This window comes from Bos javanicus, chromosome 22 (genome assembly GCF_032452875.1).
Source record: "Bos javanicus breed banteng chromosome 22, ARS-OSU_banteng_1.0, whole genome shotgun sequence".
In the NCBI taxonomy this organism is placed as follows: Eukaryota; Metazoa; Chordata; class Mammalia; order Artiodactyla; family Bovidae; genus Bos; species Bos javanicus.
The window spans coordinates 17584699-17607910 of NC_083889.1; the positions used below are offsets into that span (position 1 = coordinate 17584699).

General features: G+C 38.8%; 1 protein-coding gene across 6 annotated transcripts in view; it reads left to right on the forward strand.

The window, feature by feature from the left end:
* Positions 1 to 294: 294 nt before the first annotated feature.
* Positions 295 to 23212, forward strand: part of RAD18 (RAD18 E3 ubiquitin protein ligase) — a 110842-nt gene continuing 87924 nt past the window's right edge. For 3 of the 6 annotated variants that reach the window (XR_009732456.1, XM_061396341.1, XM_061396339.1), the window contains exons 1-5: positions 295 to 452; positions 3677 to 3758; positions 11170 to 11231; positions 12440 to 12510; positions 20544 to 20881. Coding sequence is in view for 5 of the 6 variants with exons in the window: in XM_061396341.1 (XP_061252325.1) it covers positions 402 to 452; positions 3677 to 3758; positions 11170 to 11231; positions 12440 to 12510; positions 20544 to 20881 (604 nt within the window). In the remaining variant the exon portion in view is untranslated. The remainder of the gene's footprint in view (positions 453 to 3676; positions 3759 to 11169; positions 11232 to 12439; positions 12511 to 20543; positions 20882 to 23212) is intronic. The other 3 variants (XM_061396336.1, XM_061396337.1, XM_061396340.1) reach the window with 1 other exon arrangement.

Sequence of the window (23212 nt, forward strand, 5' to 3'; positions counted from 1 at the left end):
AGCAGGAACAGATCTTTACGGCAATCAGAGAGGGCGACCGAGAGGAGGAGGCATGAGCCTAGACTTGGAAAGGTTTGGCAAGGCCTGGATGAGGTTTGATTCTAGGCTGTCTTTTTCTAAAATTCAACAGACATTCATTTAGTAAGGTGCACTACAAAACCCGCCTGCGGGCTTTTTAACCACGCAGGTGCGCACACAGCCGTTGTGGGAGCCTGGCGCTTGAGCAATAAGATCTTTGGCTGCTCTCCGCCCACGTACTGCAACTCCCAGCATGCTCTGCAAACGCGTCAGGCGCGTCGCGGACTGATGACGTAGCTCGGTAGCGCGGGGAATTTCGAGTGGCTGAGGAGAGCGGGAGACCAGCGGGTAGCGGACCCCCGTCAGTTTCTTTAGAGGAGACCATGGACTCCCTGGCCGAGCCCCGGTGGCCTCCGGCCCTGGCAGTCATGAAGGTGAGTGCCTTGGGGAGGTCGGGGCCGTCTGGGCGACCGCGAGAGGCCAGCCCCACCTTGAGGAGGAGAAAAAACCGGGCGCCAGCGGCCAGCTGGGCCAGGATACTCGGCTCTGCCCCGCTGCTTGCCCTCGCGTGACGCTGGGCCTGTTTCCTCCTCTGGCAAGTGCCGGGAACAGGCCTCGGTCACTGATGGTGAGCCGAGATTGGCCGTCGTATTGAACGAGATACTCTGCGGTTCAGTCACAACAACAATGATCCTGAGAGAAACGTTACTCCAAACTGTGGAAATGACAGTGACACCTAATCTTTTCTCAGGGCTCACGGCGTGTCAAGTATTATGTAAACTCTCCCAGTACTTTAGTGGAGAATCTCCCACAGTGACACCCGACAGAGTTTGGGTGGATCTTGCTTCAAAAAACATTTATTTAATCACCTAGCAAAGCAGGTGGCCTCCTTTACATTTCCTTTCATTTCTTTTAATTACGCTCAAGAAGCCTAGTGCTAATTTACGTTCAGTCCTCCCTAACTGTGTTCTAACTCTTAACTCTTATACATCTCTTTCTCTCTCAAACACATCTGGATTCTCGCTTAGACTCGCTTAGACCAGCCTTTCATTTTATTGAAGTCTTTTACTATTAAATAACATTGATTTTTGCTCCATGGACAATAGTGGTGAGGCCTGGATTCCTACAGTGTTTGATCGAGAGCGAATACACTGTGCTGTACTAGCTAAGAATCAGTTGCCTGGTTTTTCTCCTTATTCTGTGATTATTTCAGTGTGTGACTGAGCAGGATCACGTTCTCCTTCTGTTGCTCCGTTTTAACTAGAAATTATGGTATCTGCCCCACTCACTCATAAGATGAGTTTGAGGATAAAGTGAAAGGACTTGAAAGAGGTGAATATCTGCTGTCATCAGTGTCATCTGAAGTGCCTGGTGACTTGAGATCACCCCATAGTGAAAAGCTGACATCGTGGAAGGATTTTGGAAAGCTGTGGTTCTGCGTTTGTGGTGGCCTTGGCACCAGTGTACAGTGGAGAAAAGCATATATTGAGTTCCAGTGGTTGTGTGTTTAACTAGTCTCTGCCTCCTATTTAACTGTGTGACCTTGATTCAGTTACTTAACTTCGCTGAGCCTGAATTTCTTCAACTATAAACTGGAGACAGAAATAGTTCATATAATTGGTTAAATGAGTTGATGTATGTGGGTGGGGATCCTGTTTGGTTTATTCCCGGTGCCTAACACAATGCCTGGCACGTCGTGGACGCTCAAAAATTATTTGCTTATTGATTGAAGGTTTTTTTGTTGTTTAGTCGCTAATTCGTATGTGACTCTTTTGTGACCCCATGAGCTATAGCCAGTCAGGCTCCTCTGTCCATGGGATTTCCCGGGCAAGAATACTGGAGTGGGTTGTTATTCCAGGGACAAAGAATTAGCTGTTTCCTGAAGTAGCTCTATTTGGAGTTCTTTCTTATAATGAATAGAAATCAAACCCCAAATCCATAATTCCTAACTGAGGATCCATGGAAAAACTTTGGTGTTTGGAATTATTGATATATTGTTTTCTGTATGTATTTTTTTTAAAGAAGAGAATTCATAATTTTCATTTATTTTTCAAAGGGATCCGTGATCCAGAAAACTTAAGAACCATTACTCGAATGATTCAGTCTTCTCACCTAGTCTGTACTTCCAGCTTCTACTTTCTCTAAGTTGAGGAAATCTTAGGGCATCCACTGAACTGGACGTTTGTACAGGAATGTTATAGCTCATCGGATGTGGTGTCACCTTCCACGGATCTTGCTCAGCACATCTGGCAGAACCACTCCTCTAGGAGAGGATGGCAATAGTGAAGGAAGCAAATAGACCAGGTGCCAGGTCTTTGGCTTCTGGTTCTGCCTCTGCTCTTAACTGATTTTCAGCACAGTCCTCTAGCTTTTTGCATCTAGATTACCACCCAAAATAATTGTAGATTTGGGCATTTGAATGTTTATTTCTCTGAGTTTATTGTTCCAGGAATTTGTTTTTGACAGATTATAGATGTTTGTTTGTAGATAGTAGAACAAATTAAAATTTAGGGTAGGATAAAGGAGAAAATGAAAGTTATGTAGCATCCTACTATCCAGAGAGAACCACTGTTTAATGTTTTCTCTTATCGTCCTTCAGTTCTTCTCATGTCTGCTTATACACACACATACTCACAATGTGTATATGTATTTAAAATTTGGAATCACCATGGAGTCAACTTCTTGGATTTGACTCCATTTGTAATCTCTATAGGCTTCATCTGTAAAATTGGCATACGGATGCTATAGACCTCCTAAGACTATTAAACTACATAGTTCTGTTGTTATGTATTATTATTGTATATTTGTTCTCAAATTAATCTTTTTGTCTGTACTTTTAAATTTGGGCTTTCCAGGTGGTAAAGAATCCACCTGCCAAGCAGGAGAAGTGGGTTCGATCCTTGGGTCTGGAAGATCCCTTGAAGAAGGAAATGGCAATCCACTCCAGTATTCTTGTCTGGGAAATCCCATGGACAGAGGAGCCTGGCGGGCTACAGTTCATGGGGTCACAAAGAATTGGACATGAATTAGCAACTAACAACAACTTTTAAATTTAGGTCAGACACTCACATGTTTCAAAAAGTATGTGAAACAACGACTTGCCTGGTGGTGGAGCAGGTAAGACTCCACCGTGTGGTACCACGCAGAAGGCACTGGGCTGACAGGCAGCAGGGAAACCGGAAGTTTAGTCCTGATTGACTGATGTGCACCGTGCAGTAGCCTGCTCTGGATGCACGTGGACGCATTTGTGAAGCAAGGGTTTTAATTGGATACTTTCTGATGTTTGTCTGTGGTATTCCCTGATTTTGGGACCTTTCACCCAGCAGTGACTGTAGGCCGGGGAGTGGGGTCTGAAGAGGAGAAGGCTTGGGATAGAAGCTGGAAACACATGGCAAGTGGAATAAGAATAGAGTAGGCCTCTTTTTTGTAAAGGGCTGGCAATATGGAGTGGGAATCTGAATAAGTCATATGGAGGAGGTTTTTCTCTACCTTGCAGTTTACATGGACTTAACTTTTAAATTTATATATATGACACAGAAGTATTATTAACTTGTTTTTTTAGGGGATGGAGAAAGAATTCTGTGGCAGATGTTCCAAATGGCAGATGTTCCAATCTTGGTGGCTTTCTGATAGGTATATATGTATTTTTGTATTTCAGAAAGTAGATGATTTGCTGCGGTGTGGAATTTGCTTTGAATATTTCAACATTGCAATGATGATTCCTCAGTGTTCACATAACTGTAAGTATGTATTGTTTCTCTGAGTTAGAAAAATGTGATTTTTACATAAAGTAGTGTTAATTTGACACCAAAGATAAGTACACATATTTATTATTTAAGTACACTTTTAACCTCTCTGTCTTGAAGTTTTTGGAAGGTCTTTCCACTATCTCCGTCTTGGATACTTTTATGCCTTTTATAACATTTATGGGAATGAAGATTTTGATCACTATATATGGTTATTTGTCCAGCACTTTTTAGATTTTAAATTTCATAATTTTTGTTTTTGACAGAGTAAGAGATAGGTGGTTCAACCAACTAGTCCTTGGTGTATAATTTTAAAGTTTAAAAACCCTGGTGGATGAGTTTTCCCACTGAAGAGTATTACAGACAGTTTTATCACTTAACTTGCTTTGTGATGGTGGAAAGACTCAGGTATTGAAATGTGTCTGTACTTCTCTTTGTAAGTCTAGTATGTATGCATCTTTTATACTGTAGTTTGATGTATTTAGTACACAGGGGTGCACCTGTCCTGTTGAGTATCTGGGTGTCCAGTTTATGGCTTATCTAGGCAATGGCACCCTACTCCAGTACTCTTGCCTGGAAAATCTCATGAACGGAGGAGCCTGGTAGGCTGCAGTCCATAGAGTCGCTAGAGTCCAACATGACTGAGCGACTGCACTTTCACTTTTCACTTTCATGCATTGGAGAAGGAAATGGCAACCCACTCCAGTGTTCTTGCCTGGAGAATCCCAGGGACGGGGGAGCCTGGTGGGCTCCCGTCTATGGGGTCACACAGAGTCGGACACAACTGAAGCGACTTAGCAGTAGCAGCAGCAGGCTTATGATCTTTCTTATTCTCTATCTTTGAGTTGGTTTGTGTTGGAAAGTTAAAAAAAATTTAGGCTTAAAAATGGCTTTAATGGGTAGTAGTAGCAGCAGCAGCAGCAGTAGCTTTGGTGGAAAAGTTTCCATAAAGAAGACATATGGTAGCAACATGAGCATGAGAGATAAGCTAAGCTTGACTAGCTCTTCACTTAAACTAGGTGGGTGAGTTTGCAAATGCCCGTCATTTCTTCAAATGTGAAACTCCAGAGAGTAGTTTCTGCCTTAGGAGATGGTTGGAAGAGTCAGATGTAGCGAGTCCAAGGTTTGGCACATTATAGGGCCTTAATAAGTCTTAGTTTCCTTCTAGGGTGGATTCATATTAGGAACCAACATAAGTTTTGGGGATTTCTAAATCTGTATTAAAATCTTCTTGATTCAGATATAATTTACATGTAATGAAAGGCATCTATTTCAAGTGTGCAGTAAAGTGTACAAGTGAGTTTCAACAAATGTTTATACCATATAACAATTACGGTTAAGCTTGAACATTTCTGTCACTAGATAGAGTTCTTTCCATGTCAGTCAATATGGCCCCAGGGGATTTACATGTGGGTCTGTTTCTGGGTTCTCCTCTGTTCTATTGTTCTTTATGTCTATATCCTTGTGCCAGAATTACACTGTCTTAATTATTGTAGCCTTTTTAGTAAGTCTTCAAGTCAGGTATTGTTGCTACTCCAACTTTGTTTTTCTTTATCAACATTGTTTTGGTTCTTTTAGGATCTTTGCATTTTGTATGCATTTTCATATAAATTTTAGAATCAGATTGTCAGTTTCTTTCCAAAAAAAGCCTGCTGGGATGTTTACTGTGAAGTAAAGTTGCTCAGTTGTGTCCGACCTTTTGTGACCCTGTGGACTGTAGCCTACCAGGCTCCTCTGTCCATGGGACTTTCCAAGCAAGAGTACTGGAGTGGGTTGCCATTTCCTGATTGCACTAAATCTAGAGATCCATTTGAGGATAATTAATATGCAATTTATGGGGTCATAGAGTCGGACACGACTGAGCGACTGAACTGAACTGAACATCTTAATGGTGTTGTCTTCAGTATATCATCTTTTGCTTCTTCTTATATCTATGGTACTGCACAGCCTCTGGAACTGCAGCAAACTGCTCAGCTGTCTTTTGTTCCTGGTGGCCCCCAGGCATCCATCAGCACTCTGAGTCAGGCAAAGTAGAAGCAGTCCCTCAGGCAGTCTCTGGAGAAGCTGAGATACTGGTCGCATCTTTCTCTCTTCTCTTTGATTCCAAAGGAGAAGCCACTGAGCTGTATGAGCCTCCATCTGTACTGTGGGTCCTCTGGAGCAGTGGCCCTGCTCTTTTCTCTTCTCCTTAGTCTCTTTCATATTCTACCTTCTGGAGTAAGTCTGTTCAGTGCTATGGGTTGGGTGAGATAGAAACAAGTCTCTTAGGCAGCCTGCTGTAAAGTGGGAATGTTGGATGCATGTTCTTCCCTAAAGAGAAGCTGAGAGCTGGGAATTCTTCCTTTTTACTCCCAGGGGAGGAGTAATGGTGAATGATTGAGTCCTCATCCAAACCTTTGTTCTCAGTGACTCTGACCTGGTTCTTTTTCTTATCAGTGCTTTGATTCAGGCATGGTGGAAACCTGTTCCTGGGGCAGCCCCATGAGAAGTCTGAACATTTCATCTGTGATTCAGTCTTCTCTCTCTCTCCTTCCCCTGGGAAAAGCTGGGAGTTGTGAGTCTCCCTCTGATTATATGGTGCTGAGCCAAGGATAGGAACTCTGGCAAGTGAGGGCCACATATTTCCTACCAGCTTTGATGTGGCTGATTTTGTGCTTGTCTTGAGGTATGTGAGCATCTGAACTGGTATCCATATTTCTCACAAAGGGAGTTGGTTTCTGTCTTGTTGATTTGTGTTACCATGGGGAAAACAGTGGCTGGCTTCCTGTTCTGCCGTCTTTCTGACATCATCCACTCGCTCTGGCTAATCTACTCTCATACTAAGGTATGATGCTCTGGGGTATCTACTCAACGCTCAAGTGTTTAATGAGGTTTCTGCAAACCAGCTGCTAGAAATTTTATGAACTCTTGGCCCTTTGTTACCACTCCAGTTATGGTTCTTTCCCTGGAAGTTGATCTTTATCTGGCCTCATGGATCCCTGTATATGTGCAGATTTAAGTTCAGACATAGAATTGAGTAGATATGTAGGCATGTTTCTGGAGGTCTTTACATATATGTAGCTTCTTTCTTTTTGGTACTCTGCTGTGTGAATTATAGCTGCGTGGATTGCCCTGAACTCTGATCTTTGTTTTCTCAGCTAGCAAGACTGATGGGCCTTTGGCTTTCCTTCCTGTGCTATGGTCAAGAAATTGCCTATGGGCAGGTATCTTGGGCTGTGGTAGAACTTCTCTCATTTCTATAGTTGTCCAAAGTCTGAAAGTAGAGAGTTTTTTTCATATTTGCCCCCAGTGTTTTAGTTGTTTGGTAGAAGGAGAGTGACTTTGAATATTGGTTACTTTCTCTTGGACAGACATGGAAGTCTACTCTGTAGATTTTAATTATGTCATTTTAGGGAAGAAAGATGACTTTTTAAATGAATTGCGTGAGCCCTACTTAGCTGAAAAACTGGTCTTTACTTCCATTCTCTTTTTTTCTTGTTTCTTTGTCACATACAGTTATCACTGATGTCATTCTTTATCTAAGAAGTTGGTGGAGAGTACTTCCAATAATGATAATTTATTTTATGAGTGGTTATTTTTCATACTCTACCTGTCATGATTCAGTAAGCTTTTCTACTAATCACCCATTGTCACAGGTTCCCTCAAGACTAAAAGTTGCTCTGGGTCTATAATTGTGTTAATGACACAAAAGCCCCCAGAGCTTAGTAGAAGCCAAACTTAGCTGTCATGTTCTGCTGTCATCCTGGATTGACTGGAATTGGTGACTCAGAATCCTAGCCACTTTGCTGGTGCTTAAACATGTCAGGGTTTGTCTTTTTAAATTCTTTTATGCTGTTTTCCTATGTGTAGCCTTTTCAGTATGGGTAACAAACACTACATTTGCATATCTGCTGCTATTAAGGTTTGAGTGAGGTGCAGTGGCAGAATGTGGGGCAATTAAATTGATCCAAATTCATGTTGTTAAAGAATACTTTTGCGGGGAGAGGGCCTGGGTTTACTCCAATCCATAAAACACCATTAAATGAGAAATGTTCTCACTAATAGATTGATCTGCTCAAGTGCCAGTTTGCTTTGCACTTGCTCAGTTTTTCTGACTTGATAGTGGGAGATGCTCAAATGTTTACTGCTAGATGAAATCATTGGGTTTAGGTACTATTAAATTACCACTATTTTAGAGATGAACCAGCAGTCATTTTTCTTTTCCTTTTGTGAAATTTGACTCACTAAATTAATTGAGGCTTATATTGGAATAAAAAGCAATTTAATTTTACTAAAAAAAAAATGAAATGTGATGTGTTCCATTTATTGACGTTTGCTCAATTAAGAGGTAATATAATATTCTTTCAGACAAATAATCAGTGTTATTCTTCTTTTTCATTCTTATGAGGCAGCATTGTGAAATAAGACGGGGAAGAAGAGAGATAGTTACATATACGGAAAGGACATGCAATTATGCAGAACCACACTTACAGACGGAGAAGGCAATGGCACCCCACTCCAGTACTCTTGCCTGGAAAATCCCATGGATGGAGGAACCTAGTAGGCTGCAGTCCATGGGGTTGCTGAGGGTTGGACATGACTGAGCGACTTCACTTTCACTTTTCACTTTCATGCATTGGAGAAGGAAATGGTAACCCACTCCAGTGTTCTTGCCTGGAGAATCCCAGGGACGGCGGAGCCTGGTGGGCTGCCGTCTATGGGGTCGCACAGAGTCGGACACGACTGAAGTGACTTAGCAGCAGCAGCACACTTACAGAAATGCTGGAGTGCTGGTCGTTAGTTGAAAGAATGTTATTCTCTTACCAGCTCACTGGTCAACTTAACACTGGAATTGGAGGCAGAGGCCAGCCAGCTTTCCTCAGCTTTGAAAGGATCTCCTATTCCTTTCAAACTTGGAACTGGATTTTCTCTTTTTTTTTTTGACTTTATTTATTTTTTTAGATCTGTTCCTGTTACTTTATTTATTTATTTTTTAACTTTACAATATTGTATTGGTTTTGCCATATATCAACATGAATCTGCCACAGGTATACACGTGTTCCACATCCTGAACCCTCCTCCCTCCCCGTACCATCCCCCTGGGTCGTCCCAGTGCACCAGCCCCAAGCATCCAGCATCGTGCATCGAACCTGGACTGGCAACTCCATGGATTTTCTCTTTTTTAATTGGACACTTCAAAATTATTTTTGAGATGGTTTATTTTCTCATAAAATCCTTAAGATCACATGCCAAAGGGTTTGGTTTAAGTTTTAGAAACTTGATTTTTATTGTCAGGATGCTACGCTCTTCTGATACATAAAAGCCAGCAGACGGCTGTATCCTGCTGGAGATGAGAAATACCTCCTTCCCTGGGCTTGTTTCTGTGAAGCTACCCTTTATTTCATTGTTTTACTCTTCCCTCCCCCACCCTATACACATGACTCACAGTTGAGCTTTGTGGGTGGAAAAACAAACTACACAGGTGATTTAAATAAAGCCACCTAGGAATACATGGTTCGAAGGCCTTCAGCTGCTCTACTTTGAAATATGGTTGCTCACTGGAGAATAAATTATGCTGGTCTGCAGTTCACCAGCACATATTTGATAGTAGACTTGGAAGTTGAAAGTAAGCCAAGGGCTTCATCTACTTTGGACTAGTGTCTGGTCTCCATATTTCAGAAGAAAACACATATCAGATTATGCAGAAGAGGAAGATGTGGCCTCATTTTACATACCCTAGTACGTGTGGAGGTACTGATTAGATACTTATTGGTACTATATAGGTATATAAAATAAGTATGTGTTATAAGCAGGTTATAATATTTTAAATAATTAGTTAGAAGTATGTTAAAAGCATGGACTCCGGTACTTGCCTTTGCCACCTTTTAACTCCATGATCTTGGGCAAGTTGGCTAAGCTCTATGCTGTGTTTTCCTTCTCATAAAATGGGATTCAGAGCTGCTGTAATGATTGAAAGTGTTAATACATTTACCATGCTTATAACTGAGCACGCAGTAAGTGCACAATGTTATGTTAATGAAATTGCTAATATTTGTCTCTTTTCTTTTGACTTACCATAAAGTTTCTTATGGTTCAACCTAGTAACAAAAACATATTAATTTTAAAAAAATAATTGTTATTCAATCAGAATCACGTATTATGGATGTGATTTATTGGTCACAATTCATTGATTCAGTATGACTGGGGATAGAGCCTATTAGACCACTTCACTAAGGGGTCTGTGTGTGTGTGTGTGTGTGTGTGTGTGTGTGTGTGTTAGTCACTCAGTCATGTCTGACTTTTTGCAACTCCATGGACTGTAGCCCTCCAGGCTCCTCTGTCCATGGGATTTTCGAGGCAAGAATACTGGAGTGGGTTGCCATTCCCTTCTCCAGGGGATCTTCCTGACCCAGGGATTAAACTTGGGTGTCCCGCATTGCAGGCAGATTCTTTACTGCCTGAGCCACTATGGATCCCCTTCACTAAAGTGAATTTGTGCTATTAGCACATTAGCTACTAGTACAGTACCATTCAATTTGCCAGGTTTTGGGAGATAATTTTACACTGCCTTGGGTGTGAAGAATTGAGTTCATGCCAGTTTCTACTTAAATTGTTAAAACTTAGTACATTGTCCTTAATACACTGAATTGTATGTAATTGCCTCACTGCTTTCCTTGAGGTCAAAAACCTTTCCTTATAACAGTGCTTGCTACAAAAGTGTTTGTTAAATGCAGGATGAAGGACCTTATTTACAGAGTTAGAATGTAGAAATCCCTAACTTGATAATCTGGTATATATTATTTCTTAACATATGTATAGATCTTGTTTCAAAATTTATATTTTAGAATGCTAGGCAGTGGAGATATCTGACCTGTTTATACAAAACTATCCTAGTTCTTACCTTATGTTTCCTTCATTTTACAAATGGAAGATACAGAGAGAGATACATGTTGCTTATAGAGTTGTGATGTGCTAGGGACTCAGGATTACTATTATTTGATATGTATTGCTTTCCCAAGAATGCTACTAAGTCGTATTTGCAACTGTGTGTAGTTAGAGTCCATGTACTAGAATTTTAAGATTATAATGATAGACCTTAGATGGTGGAAATATTCTAGGGCTTAAATCAACTTGTTAGAAGTTGAAAGTGAAAGTGAAGTCGCTCAGTAGTGTCTGACTCTGCAGTCCCGTGGACTGTAGCCCACCAGACTCCTCCATCCGTGGAATTTTCTAGGGAAGGTTACTGGAGTGGGTTGCCATTCCCCTTCTCCAGGTGATCTTCCTGACCCAGGGATCAAACCCGGGTCTCCCGCATTGCAAGTAGATGCTTTACCGTCTGAGCCACCATGTAAATATGTTAGAAGTTAGGTTCCAATATTATTATACAGCTTAACTAATTGATTATGTTGCATTTTTGTTTTTGCAGACTGTTCTCTTTGTATAAGAAAATTTCTGTCCTATAAAACACAATGTCCAACTTGTTGTGTGGTGAGTTTTTTCCTTTTCTTTTTTTCCTTTAAAGCTAACTGATTGGTGCAGATATTGCTGCTTTATGTATACACATAAGCCATGGGAAGATGCATGATTATTGAATTAAGCTTTATCAAAAACATTTTCAGAAAAGACTTCTAAAATACATGTATGGAGAACTGGGCTTTATTCAACTGTTTATTAAGATTTCTGATAACCTAAATGTTTTTTAGGAAGAAAAAGCTAATTTAAGATCAGGATATAGCACACTTTAAATTTATGAACTATGTTTTTTATGGCTCCTCATTTTTTAAAAATTTCTCAACTTGGGTAGAAAATCTGATGGAAGGATCATTTATTTGCAAAGGATTGATATTGTAGTATTTGTGCAGCAGGCAGAGATTTAGTTTAACTGGCCCCTTACCTCTTGCCCAAATCAGACCTTCAGGGAAAACACCAGAAAATTTGTTAAAGTTTTCGAAACATTTCATGTAGTTGAAATAGGTGTAGGTTAAAAGTTGTAGGTAAAAAGGTAAAGGAAATGGAGGTAGGAGTAAAGAAAGAAAAAGAAGTAGTAGAATCTGGTGGAAAGGACATTGGGGCTAGTTAAAGGGTTTCGGTTCTAGTTTGGTAGGTCGTTGGTGTCAGGATGTCATTGAATTCACTCTGCTTTCAAGGCTAATCTCATTACAACAACTAGGGATGTTGCTGTCCTCAAGGTGGTATCATCACCGAGATTAACTGTATGCAAAATATTCATGCTATTCATTATTCATGCTAAATAACTACGGGTTTATTGTTTTCCTCTTGCATTCCTGAACACCATTCTTGTTTTTAAAGTCTCTGAGCACCTCAGTCTCCTCCTGCATTACTGCTTAAAAGAGCATCTCTGTTCTTTGAAGGAGAAATTTTGAGGGAAACAGTGCTGCCATTTTGAAGAAGGATTCTTGCTCATATTAGGTTTTATTTTAGGCAGTACAGAGTGCATATGTTTTTATCAGATGCTTCGGAGAGTTTTGAATCAGACTTCCAGTCAGCAGATAGTGATTCACTGTTTTAAAATTCCATATTAGTATGAGATAAATGAACTTTATTTTGAGGCTTTCCTGGAAGACTTAGTGGGATGAGGAGTCTCAGGAGGATGGGGCACACATTTTCAAAAATGAGATTATGACAAGTTAATTATTGTTGCTGACCTTTTTCCATCTGTTGTTTTTCTTTTCTAGACAGTCACAGAGCCTGATCTGAAAAATAACCGTGTTTTAGATGAACTGGTAAAAAACTTGAATTTTGCACGGTATGATTTAATTTTGTGACTAATCCCTAACTGCTTTTGCCTTTGATATGTGTTCCTCCCTTTGCTCTTTGAACTTTTGAGGATTAGGGAATGCAGTGTTGCATATTTAGGGGTAAAAGAAAGGATGCAACCATAGTCGTTAATCACATGTGAACAATCTGATCATAATAAGAGTCTCTTCCTTTACTTAACAGAAAGTCTCCTGTATGAAAAACAAGTTAGAATGTAAATTTGGGCACTTACTTTTGAGTAGTTCAGAAATGCTTCAGCTTCATCTTTTGTTTTTTGTGCCCAGCATTAGAATCAGCTAGGTTCCCAAGGAGCCCTGGTTCCTTTCATTGGGGAATGGTATTTAGAAATCAGGATCTGGAGCTGGGTATGCTCATTATTACTGGGGTGCCATTGCTTCTAAACCCTCTCAGTGGACAGAGCTGGGTGGCATATGCATGGGTATGTGTACACACATAAATGTATTACAGTTTCTGTGTCTGTTATATGTTAATCCACTAATCCTTACTGTGATTTGCTCAGCATGTATAAAATGATGTGTAACGTGAAATATGTCATTGCTGGTGCTCTATGATGTGTAGCTTTACTTCTTAACTGTCAAATGCATGATGGTGTTTAGTGAGTGGTCACCCAGAGGAATTTTAAAAGGCATGGTTTATCAGATGATATGTTGACTTACTTTTAATCATTCAAGCCAAGCAAGAAATTTTAGTAGAACTGTACTGTGTTTAGTTAATGGCTAGGTGGCTACATACTTAAGTTCAATGACTTCCAAGCTTGTTGGAATATTCTTAGAGGTACATTACATTGCTCCCAGAACTGTAAAGAAATTTCTTTCAATAGAATTGCAAGTTTATTCATTGGTTTGCATCCTAAAGATGATTAGATTTACTCCTTTGAACTTGCCTAATGTGGCATTCTAGAAATTGACTAGCTAGTTATTTCCTTAAGCAAAGTCATGAGAAGATGGTATACTTTCCTAGATTAAGACACTCTGAGATTCTCTGATGCTCATAATTAAAGTGATAGCTTTTCTCCTTTTTATCTATTTATTTTGAGCTGTGCTGGGTCTTTGTTGCTGCACAGGCTTTCTCTAGTTGTGGTGAGTGGGGACTACTCTAGTTGCAGTGCGTGGACTTCTCATTGTGATGGCCTCTCTTGTTGTGGAGCACTGGCTTCTTGGGTGCACAGTCTTCAGTAGTTGTGGCACGTGAGCTTAATAGTTGCAGTTCCGGGACTCCAGGGCACAGGCTATTTAATAGTTGTGGTGCGTGGGCTTAGTTGCTCCACAGCATGTGGGATCTTCCTGGACCAAGGATTGAACTCATGTCTCCTGCATTGGCAGTCAGATTCTTTACCACTGAGCCATCCAGGAAGTCCTGCTTTTCTTATTTCAAAGTCCTTCATCAGTTAGATTTTGAAGTCAATGAGAAAAGATGGAGCTGTATATTTAGAAACGAACTGATTGGGGATTAAAAAAGAAAAGGAATTGATGGACTGTTTGCTTTTTCCTCATATGGTAAAATTGTATCTCATGGGTTCTTTTTTTCCTCAGCTGGTATTGAAAGCTTAACAACCTCCCTGCTAGGAAACAGGGAGTGTTACAAAGAACAGCCTCTGTTTGTTGAAGAGAAGTTATCGGGTTCATAGATCCTTTGGTAACTTAAAGGGAAGCCTTGGAATGATTGCAGTCTCTTCTCTCCTCCCTGAAGAAACAGGGTATTTAAGTATTCTTTATAGTGGATTTGGTGAGGTAGGAAGCATTCTCTCTAGATTTGGGATGGATTTTATCATTTGCTTCTCCATTTGCCTTCTTGGAATTGCCTCATGGTGAACATTTCTTAGACATTTGTCATATCTAAAGTGCTTAATTTGCAAAATTAGTAGGGATACAATTCAAGCTATTCAGTTTCATTACTTGTTTGAAATCTTGATTAAGATCAGTGAGGGAGGAAGTTTAATTTTATGAATAAAATGTAAGATATTTATAGTTTGTTAATTTTATTTCTTCCTCTCTTTCCCATCTATCATTGCCATTTTATATTATGATTTTTAAAAATTTAATCTTCTAAACCAAATACCAAAAGAGTATTAGAAATAATTCCAAAGGTTTTTGGGAACAGGGCTGACATGCAGATCTTATATTTTCTTCTTTTACCTTTTATTTTCAAGGAACAAGTTTGTTCCCCCCAGTGATTCTGTTTTATTTAAAATAACACTCTTAAGAAATTGTTTTATTTATATACAACATTTAGAATATATTTATTAGATTTTTAAATACAGATTTAGAATGTATTTATTTGGAAATTTATTTAGAATGTTGTTGTCTAAGTGGAACTTTATTCTTGACCTAAGTAAGAAAATGTTGTTTTTGTATTTTTGCATAGCAGCCAGTCTGCATGTGTATTATAATTTTTACAGCTTCAGCATGTAGAGCATCATTTATTGCTTTGGTTTGTCCACTGTTGAGGTATGAATTTTTCTCCAGGTGCTTATTTCAAGTTTAAAAATTTAAACAAAGAGGATGTACAATATAATTTCACCTTTCCTTATAGTATAGTTTAAAGCAGACTGAGTTTGGATTCAGGCAGAACTAGGTTTCCATCTTGGCCCTACTTGATTTTTTTTTTTAATTGTATTTTATTTTTAACTGGAGGATAATTACAATATTGTGATGGTTGCTGCCATACATCAGCACAGACTTCAGACCCTACTAGTTTTGATATGAGTGTGATCAAGATATTAATCCTTTTTAGCTTCTTTTCCACATCTGAAAGATGGGAATAATATTCTGGACACTTTGAGAAATTGCTGTAAGGATTAGAAATGAAGAGATATATTAAAAGATACCCAGCATAGTACTGTATCTGAAACACAGGAACCTAAGAAACTGTTCCTATCATTACTGTCCTATATGTTTTATGTATTTATATTGTGTTGCTCTGATAGATGTATGTGCACACCCTGTGGAGCTGATGAGAACTCGTGCTTGGTGGGCCTCTGCCTGTTTAACCAAATGGTCCCAGGTTGCATGTCCTGGATTATAACAAGTATTTACAGGGACTTGGACTAGTTACCAAAGTCCATGGATTTGATTGCATGGGTTTTATGACTGCCCATGTTTACCCAGAGACCTGTTTTCACTTTTGATTCTTAGCCACATTTTGGAAAGGTGAAGTTATTGTATAGTTAACTAACAGGCAAGATTTTCCTGTATTTTATTGAGTCACAATTATTTTGAAAGTCCACAATTCATCCACTTTGAATGTTAGTGATGAATGCTGTGAGGTGTTGTAATGCCAACTCAATTTAATATATAGGAATAATGGAAATTGAAGGAAAGATTAGCAATTCAACTTTAAATATCAGTTTTGGAATTAATATTTTCACACAGCTCATTTTTAAGTTATGTAAATTGCCATAAACAGTCTCATGGTTTTATAAATACCAATTATACATTCATGGCTTCCAGATTTATGGCTGGAAGCCATGAATGGCTTCTCAGCTAGATCTCTTTCCAAGATATCAGCCTCGTGTATCCAACTGCTTATCTCACTTACCTCTGCTTGGACCTCTTAAAACCAAAACTAAACTCTGGTTCCCTCTGCTGCCCCCACAAACCCCACTCCCAATCTGCTGCTCCACAGTCTTCCTTTTCTTAGTAAATGGCAGCTCCCTCCTTTAATTTGCTTAGGCCAAAAAGTCATTCTTGACCCCTCTCTTTCACCCTCACTCTGTTGTTTCATCAGTAAATCCCATTGGCTCTATCTTTGCTGTCGCTGCAGAATCTGACAACTTTCCCTCACTGTGCCAACATTATCCTCTCCCAGCCAGCGTCAGCCTCAGTACGGTGATAACTTCTTAGTGGCCTTCTTAACTCTTCTTTTGTCCTCTTTCAGTTCTTTTAGGGACAGAAACCTAAGTGATCCTTGAAAATAAAAAGTAGGTCATACTGCATGTTGTTCAGAGGTAGTTTCCTGTCTCATTGAAGTAAAAACTGTTTGTCTCTGTGGGAGTCCTCCCGGCCCTACAGGGCAGGCTCCCAGACTTATTCACCTGCTTGTCTCCGCTTGGGTCATTCTGCTCCAGTCACAGTGACCTCTCCCTGCTTCTCAAACATGGTGATCACACTCTGATCTTAGAGACTTTGTACTTAAAAAGTGAAACAGTGTTTCCCTAGATGTTCACATCCTTGAATTCTCCACTTTCTCTGGACTCTGTTTTTCATAGGCATCTTCTCAGTGAGATCTTCTGTGACCATCCTGTAAAGAGTATCATCCCCTCCTCATTGTCGGCTTCCTTTTTTTTCTCCCCCTATAGTACTTTTTACCTATGTTGAGAGTGTCTATTCTCTGTTCCTTTACTATAGTGTAAGATTCATAAAGATATAGAAACTGTTTTGTTCTCTCTGATTTCCACTGCTGAAATTAGCAGGAACATGGAAAAGTTAATGAATTTTGACTTTAGCATGAAGCATAACATTATTATTGCCATGGTGCCACTCTCTGCCACGTTCTTTTTTTGGCATGTGTTGAAATAAGAGAGCAAATTGGAAGAGTAAGATGAATCTGGATTGTGAATAAAAACAAAAAGGAGTTCTCTCTAGGATAGACACTTTGCTGAAATGTGTACCCTTGTAGTAGCTTGGAAGTGATTTATAAGTGACCGTTTTATCCAGCAGTTGAATAAGTGTGCCTTTTACTTAGTTATAATGAGATGAAAGCTTTTCTGAGAATCTTCTTTGAACCAAACCCAGATCCTAGAAGAGAAAGACTTATAACGATTGCAGTTCTTTATTTTTACTTTATTTCTGTTTCCTCACAAAGATGTATCTTCTTTGTAGGAATGTTTTTAATTATATCTGAATCTCTTTAATATATACTACTACTCTTCAAGTTTCTGTTTGTTTCTTTGTTGGCTTTGATGAGTAGTCTTTTTCAAGGAATTTGTCCATTTCATCTAAAATTATAACTTTATTGGTATGAAGTATCTATAATATCCTTTTATTATCTTTGAATTTCTGTGGGGGTTTTAGATATCTCCTTTTAATTCTTTGCTTTTGTGTTTTGTATTTTCACTCATTTTTCTTGCTTGTTCTTGCTAGGGCTTTCCTAATTTTGTTCATTTTTTCACAGAACCAGCTTTTGGCTTTACCAATTTTCTTTTGTATGTTTACTTTTTCACTAGTATCTGTTATTACTATCTTCTTTGGGTGTAATTTGCTGTTAATTTCCTAACCTTTTATATTGGAAATTTAGGACATTGATTTTCAGTTTTTCTATTAACTTATAAATTGTTCACTAATGACTGTTTTGGTGAACCCCAAAGCTGTGGTTCAATTCAGAATATTTTCTGATCTTCATTGTTGTTTGACTTAAGGAATTATTTAGAAGTGTGGTGCTTCATTTCTTAACATTTGGAGATTTTCTAGTTATTTTTTCATTATTGAGTTTCATGTGAATTCACAGTGGTCACAGAAGATACACTAAATTATTTCATTCCTTGTAAATTTCTTGAGATTTACTTTATGGCCCAGAACATGGTCTATGCTATTGAATGTGCCCTGTATACTTGAGAATATTGTATATTCTCCATTGGTGAGATATGATGTTTTTAATTTGTTAATTGTATCAATTTGGTTAATTGGATTGGTTCAGATCTTCTGTATTTTTACTGATTCTTGTCTGTTTTGTTGGAGTGGTGTGTTTAAATGCATACGCACTTTTATTTAAGCCAACAATTATTGTGAACTGGCTATATCTCTTTTTAGTTCTGTCAATTTTTGCTTTATACATTTGAAGCTATGCTATGAAATGAATAAAGTTTATGAGTTTATGGCTTCTGATTAAATTGATCATTTTGTCAAGGTGAGAGGCACCTCTTTCTCAATGCTTTTGCCTTAATATCTATTTTGTCTGTTGTTAGTGTTGTCACATTGACTTTCTTTTGATTTGTATTTATTTACGTGGTACATCTTTTCTCATCCTTTTTCCCCTAATCTTTCTGCATCTTTTTAAAATGGTTTCTTTTAAATAGTATATAGTTGTATTTTATTTTATTTTTTAATCTAGTCTGACAAGTTTTGTCTTTCAGTTGGAGTATGTATGTATCATTGTATTTAATTGGTTACAGTAATATTTTTGCATTATTTAATTCCTCTTTTTTACTGTTTTGAGTTATTTTACTTCCATGTATGTTATAAATTCCCTAAGACATTGCTAGTGTATTTTAAAAGTCAATACTGTTGTGTTTAGCCACATATTTTCTTTTTCTGGAGCTGTTGATTCTTGTTGACACTTTATATGCTTCTATCTATAATCATTTTCTCTGTGCTCAGGAACAGTTCTTGCAGTATTTCTTGTCCGCTGATGAGGAGTTCTTATAGCTTTTGTTTGCTTGAGAATGTATTTTGCTTTCATTCTGGAAGAATATTTTCAATAGGAATAGGATTCAGTTTGATTTTTTACCTACTTTTAAGATGTCATTCTGTTATCTTTTTTCTTCTCTAGTCTTTGTTGACAAGTCAATGATATTTCTTACTGTTATTTCCTTAGAGCCATTGTTCTTAACTGGGAATGATTTTGCTTTCTTTTTACCTCTTTCTCCAGGAAACATTTGGTAATGTCTGGACATGTTTTGGTTGTCCTAGTCTGAAGTTAGGGGGGTTATGCTATTGATATATCTATAAGGCACAGAACAGTCTCTACAGCAAAAAATTATTTGACTCAGTATTGGTAATGCCAAGGTTGAGGAACTGTGCCTTAGAGGTAGTATATCTTATTTTTCTGTGGTTGTTTAAAAGATTTTCTCTGTATTTTTTTCAGTAGTTTGGTTATGTTTGCCTAGATTTCATTTTCTTTGTTTATCCTTTTGGGATGGATTTTAATTCCCTCTTAGAGTATACATTATTTTATTCATTTGTCTATTTTTTCTTTTTTCTTTAACATATTGGTCAGAGTTCTTTTGAAATTCTTCTAATGCTACTCAGATCACTTCTGGATCTGCTTCTAATGACTATTTTGTCTCTTGGTTAGTGGATAATGTCTTCTTTGCATGCCTAGTAATTTTTAAATATGTGTTGATTATTGTGAATGAAATGTTATAGAGGCTGTGAATTGTCTTCCTTTGAAAGATGTTGAATTTTGTTCTGACAGGCAGTTAAATTTCTAGCTCTTCACTTATTCCGTCAAGGCCTGGTTTAATTTCTGTTAGATTTGCTGTTTCACTTTTGTTTCTATTTCTAGAGGAGGATCCTTCTTCTTAAGGTACAGCCTTTGTGGGGTTTCAGCTGAATGTCTAGAATCTTTACCAGAGTCTCCCAAGTTTGGCTGGGCTCAGATTCCAACAGTTTCCCTGTACTGACCTTGAGAATCTCAGCTTTATGACATCTGCTTCCTGTCAGGTCTTCTGTGACTTCGTCTTATGCTTCTGCAGCCCTGGAGATGATCAGTAATTAAGGAGCATTTCTCAGCAGATTTTTAGGGTATTTTGTGGCTACTCCCTGCTCAGCACCCTGTGCCTCCAGTCCTAGCATCCTTTGTCCAGAGCTCTAATCTCTATTCCCTCTACCCAGAGAGATCAGTGGTCCCTGTTTTGACTTTAATACCCAACTCCCAGAGCATGCTTCCATGGGAAATTCTTGTGGAAATGATGGATCACCTCAAGTTTCTCTTCTGTCTCAGGGATAGTAGCCTTGTGTTGATTATAGATCATGCTTATAAATGGTTTTGTATGTTTTGTTGAAATTTTAAAGTTACTTGTGATTGGAGAGTAAGTCTCATACAAGCTATTCTCCATGGCCAGAATCTCAGGTCCCTTTGTTATCTTTTATAGACAGATTAACTGCTTTTAAAGTCAGGTTTATTGCTTTGTATTTTATTCTAGAAGAAACACTGGTTGCCATTATGCAGTAAGTTCTGTATTTCACAGAAACAAATGTTAATTGAGAAAACAGCTTATGTCGGTTAAGTTGTGTATATGTAAGCTGACATCTTTATTATCTGTTGTGTTTTCTCTGCTTCAAGGAATCATCTGTTGCAGTTTGCCTTAGAGTCACCACCCATCTCTGCTGCTTCCTCCTCTTCAAAGAATCTGGCTACCAAAACAGACACCGCTGTAGCCTTCAGACATTCATTAAAACAAGGAAGCAAGTTAATGGAGAATTTCTTGATCAGAGAAAGTGGTGGTTCTGCGTCAGAGTTGTTGATAAAAGAGAATGAAAGCAAATTAAGCCCTCAGAAAAAGTTGAGCTCTCCTGCGAAGACCAGAGGGACTCCTTCCGCAGTAAAGTCAGCTCCAGGTTCCTCAGAGGACAGTGTTCTTGAGACACCCTCTACATCAGCCTTGAAACAAGTTACTAAAGGTAGGAAATTATTTTCACATGTTTTATTTTCTTAGTGGAAACCTTCCTATCCCACATGTTATAATAAATAAGCAGGATTTTTGCGGGGAAATGATGGGAAAGGGCCAACCTCGTAACAGCCTCGCACATGGATGGAGGCAGTGCTTCCAGATACGTTTTCTTTCTCATAGAATAGGAATTCAGGCTGATGGCAGGAAAAACTAAGCATTTTTAGTTAGTTTATGCTTCACATATGGCTTTGTGTTTTTCAGCTTTTCTTCCCCCTCTCATCCTTCATATCAGCTCCAGTTTAATATTGAAGAGCTCTTTTTATCTTATTATATCATCACTTGAATATTTCCAAGCTGTTTTGACTGGCATTTATAGCCTTGGACAGTTTGACTGCTACCCTGCCTGTCCATCCTTGTTTCTCATCTCTCCCTCTCAAAAATCCTTCTGCTCTAGCCAAGCTGATCTCCCCTTTATTCCTTGAAAACGCTCAGGGATTAAAAACCTATAGCCTGTCACCTGTTTTTATAAACAAGGCCTGACTGGAACACAACCATGCCCATTTGTTTACCTGTTGTCTTCAGCTGTTTTCATGCTAATGACTTAGTTTGTTGATTGGGTCAGAGACCACCTGGCCCCCAAAAGCCTGAATCTTTGTTCCCTGAGCCTTGACTGAAAATGTCTGCCAACCCCATTCCACCTTTCCAGACTCTGTGTAGGTCTAACCATTCTTCAGTTATGTTATATAGTATCGGTCTTTCACATCACTAAAGTGTGGCAGCACTTGTTTTCTGGACAGTTTGCTTAACTTTTTGATGACTAGGTCAACTTGTTTAACCTCTTGTTTCCATATCTTATTGGCAGTGAAGTTCAGAATACCTTTTAGGCAGAAACTCTGTCTTAGACGTCTTTGGTATACCCATACCACACATAGTGCAGGGCTGTTAGTGGTTACTAAACTTAGGTTGAAATTAATTCGTTAGTACTTGAGTGTTTACATTTCATATAGATACGTGAATTTTTCACTTGTATTTCCTAGCATATTTTATCTTTGGTCAGTTTTTGATCAATTGACAGTTTTTATTGTAGTGTTTTTAAGTGGATATCATTTTTCCCTGAGCAGAACTTGAATTCTTAGAGTGAACCCATAGCATATAAAGTAGATAAAGTTTGCTTTGCTCCATTAAAGTGGAGATGGAGGGCCTCACCTCCCCTACATCCCTGCCTGTTATCCATGGTGGCCTCTAGGCCCTGAGGCACCTCCAAAGGTCCCTGGAGCCCTATCAGTTTCAGAATGATTGTGTTTCTGCTTTTTAATGCTACACTTCTATAGGCATACCTTGGAGAAATTGTGGGTTTGGTTCTGCAATGGGACCAATACCACAATAAAGTGAGTCAGTTGAACTTTCTTGTTTCCCAGTGTGTATAAATATTATATTTATGCTATACTGTAGTCTGTTATGTATGCAGTAGCGTTATATCTAAAAAAAATGTATACACCTTAATTTAAAAATACTTTATTGCTTAAAAATGCTGACAGTCTCACTCTTCACCAAAGAAGGCAAGAGTAGGAGAAAAGACAGTTTCTTCAGCAAGTGGTGTTGGGATAGCTGGACAGCCACATGTAAATCAGTGAAATTAGAACACACCCTCACACTGTACACAAGAGTAATTTCAAAATGTTTTGAGGACTTAAATATGAAACACGACACCATAAAACTCCTAGAAGAGAAAGTAGGTAAAATGTACTAGTTTTCCTAAGTCAGTCTCTCAGGGCAGTAGAAATAAAAGCAAAGATAAACAAATGGGACCTAATCAAATTTATAAGCTTTTGCACAGCAAAGGAAATCATAAACAAAGGAAATAGACAACCTGTGGACTAGGGGAAAATATTTCCAGGTGATGCAACCAATAAGAGCTTAATTTCCAACATATACAAACTGCTCATAAAACTCAATAACAAAAAACAAACAACTGGATCAATAAATGGGCAGAAGAGCTAAATAGAAATTTCCCTGAAGAAGACATACAGATGGCCAGTAGGCACATGAAAAGATGTTCAAAATGGCTTATTGCTCAGTTCAATTCAGTCACTCAGTCATGTCTGACTCTTTGGGACCCCATGGACTGCAGCACGCCAGGCTTCCCTGTCCATCACTAACTCCTGGAGCTTGCTCAAATTCATGTCCATTGAGTTGGTGATGCCATCCAACCATCTCATCCTCTGTCATCCCCTTCTCCTGCCTTCAATTTTTCCCAGCATCGGGGTCTTTTCAAATGAGTTAGTTCTTCTCATCAGGTGGCCAAAGTGTTGGAGTTTCAGCTTCAGCATCCGTCCTTCCG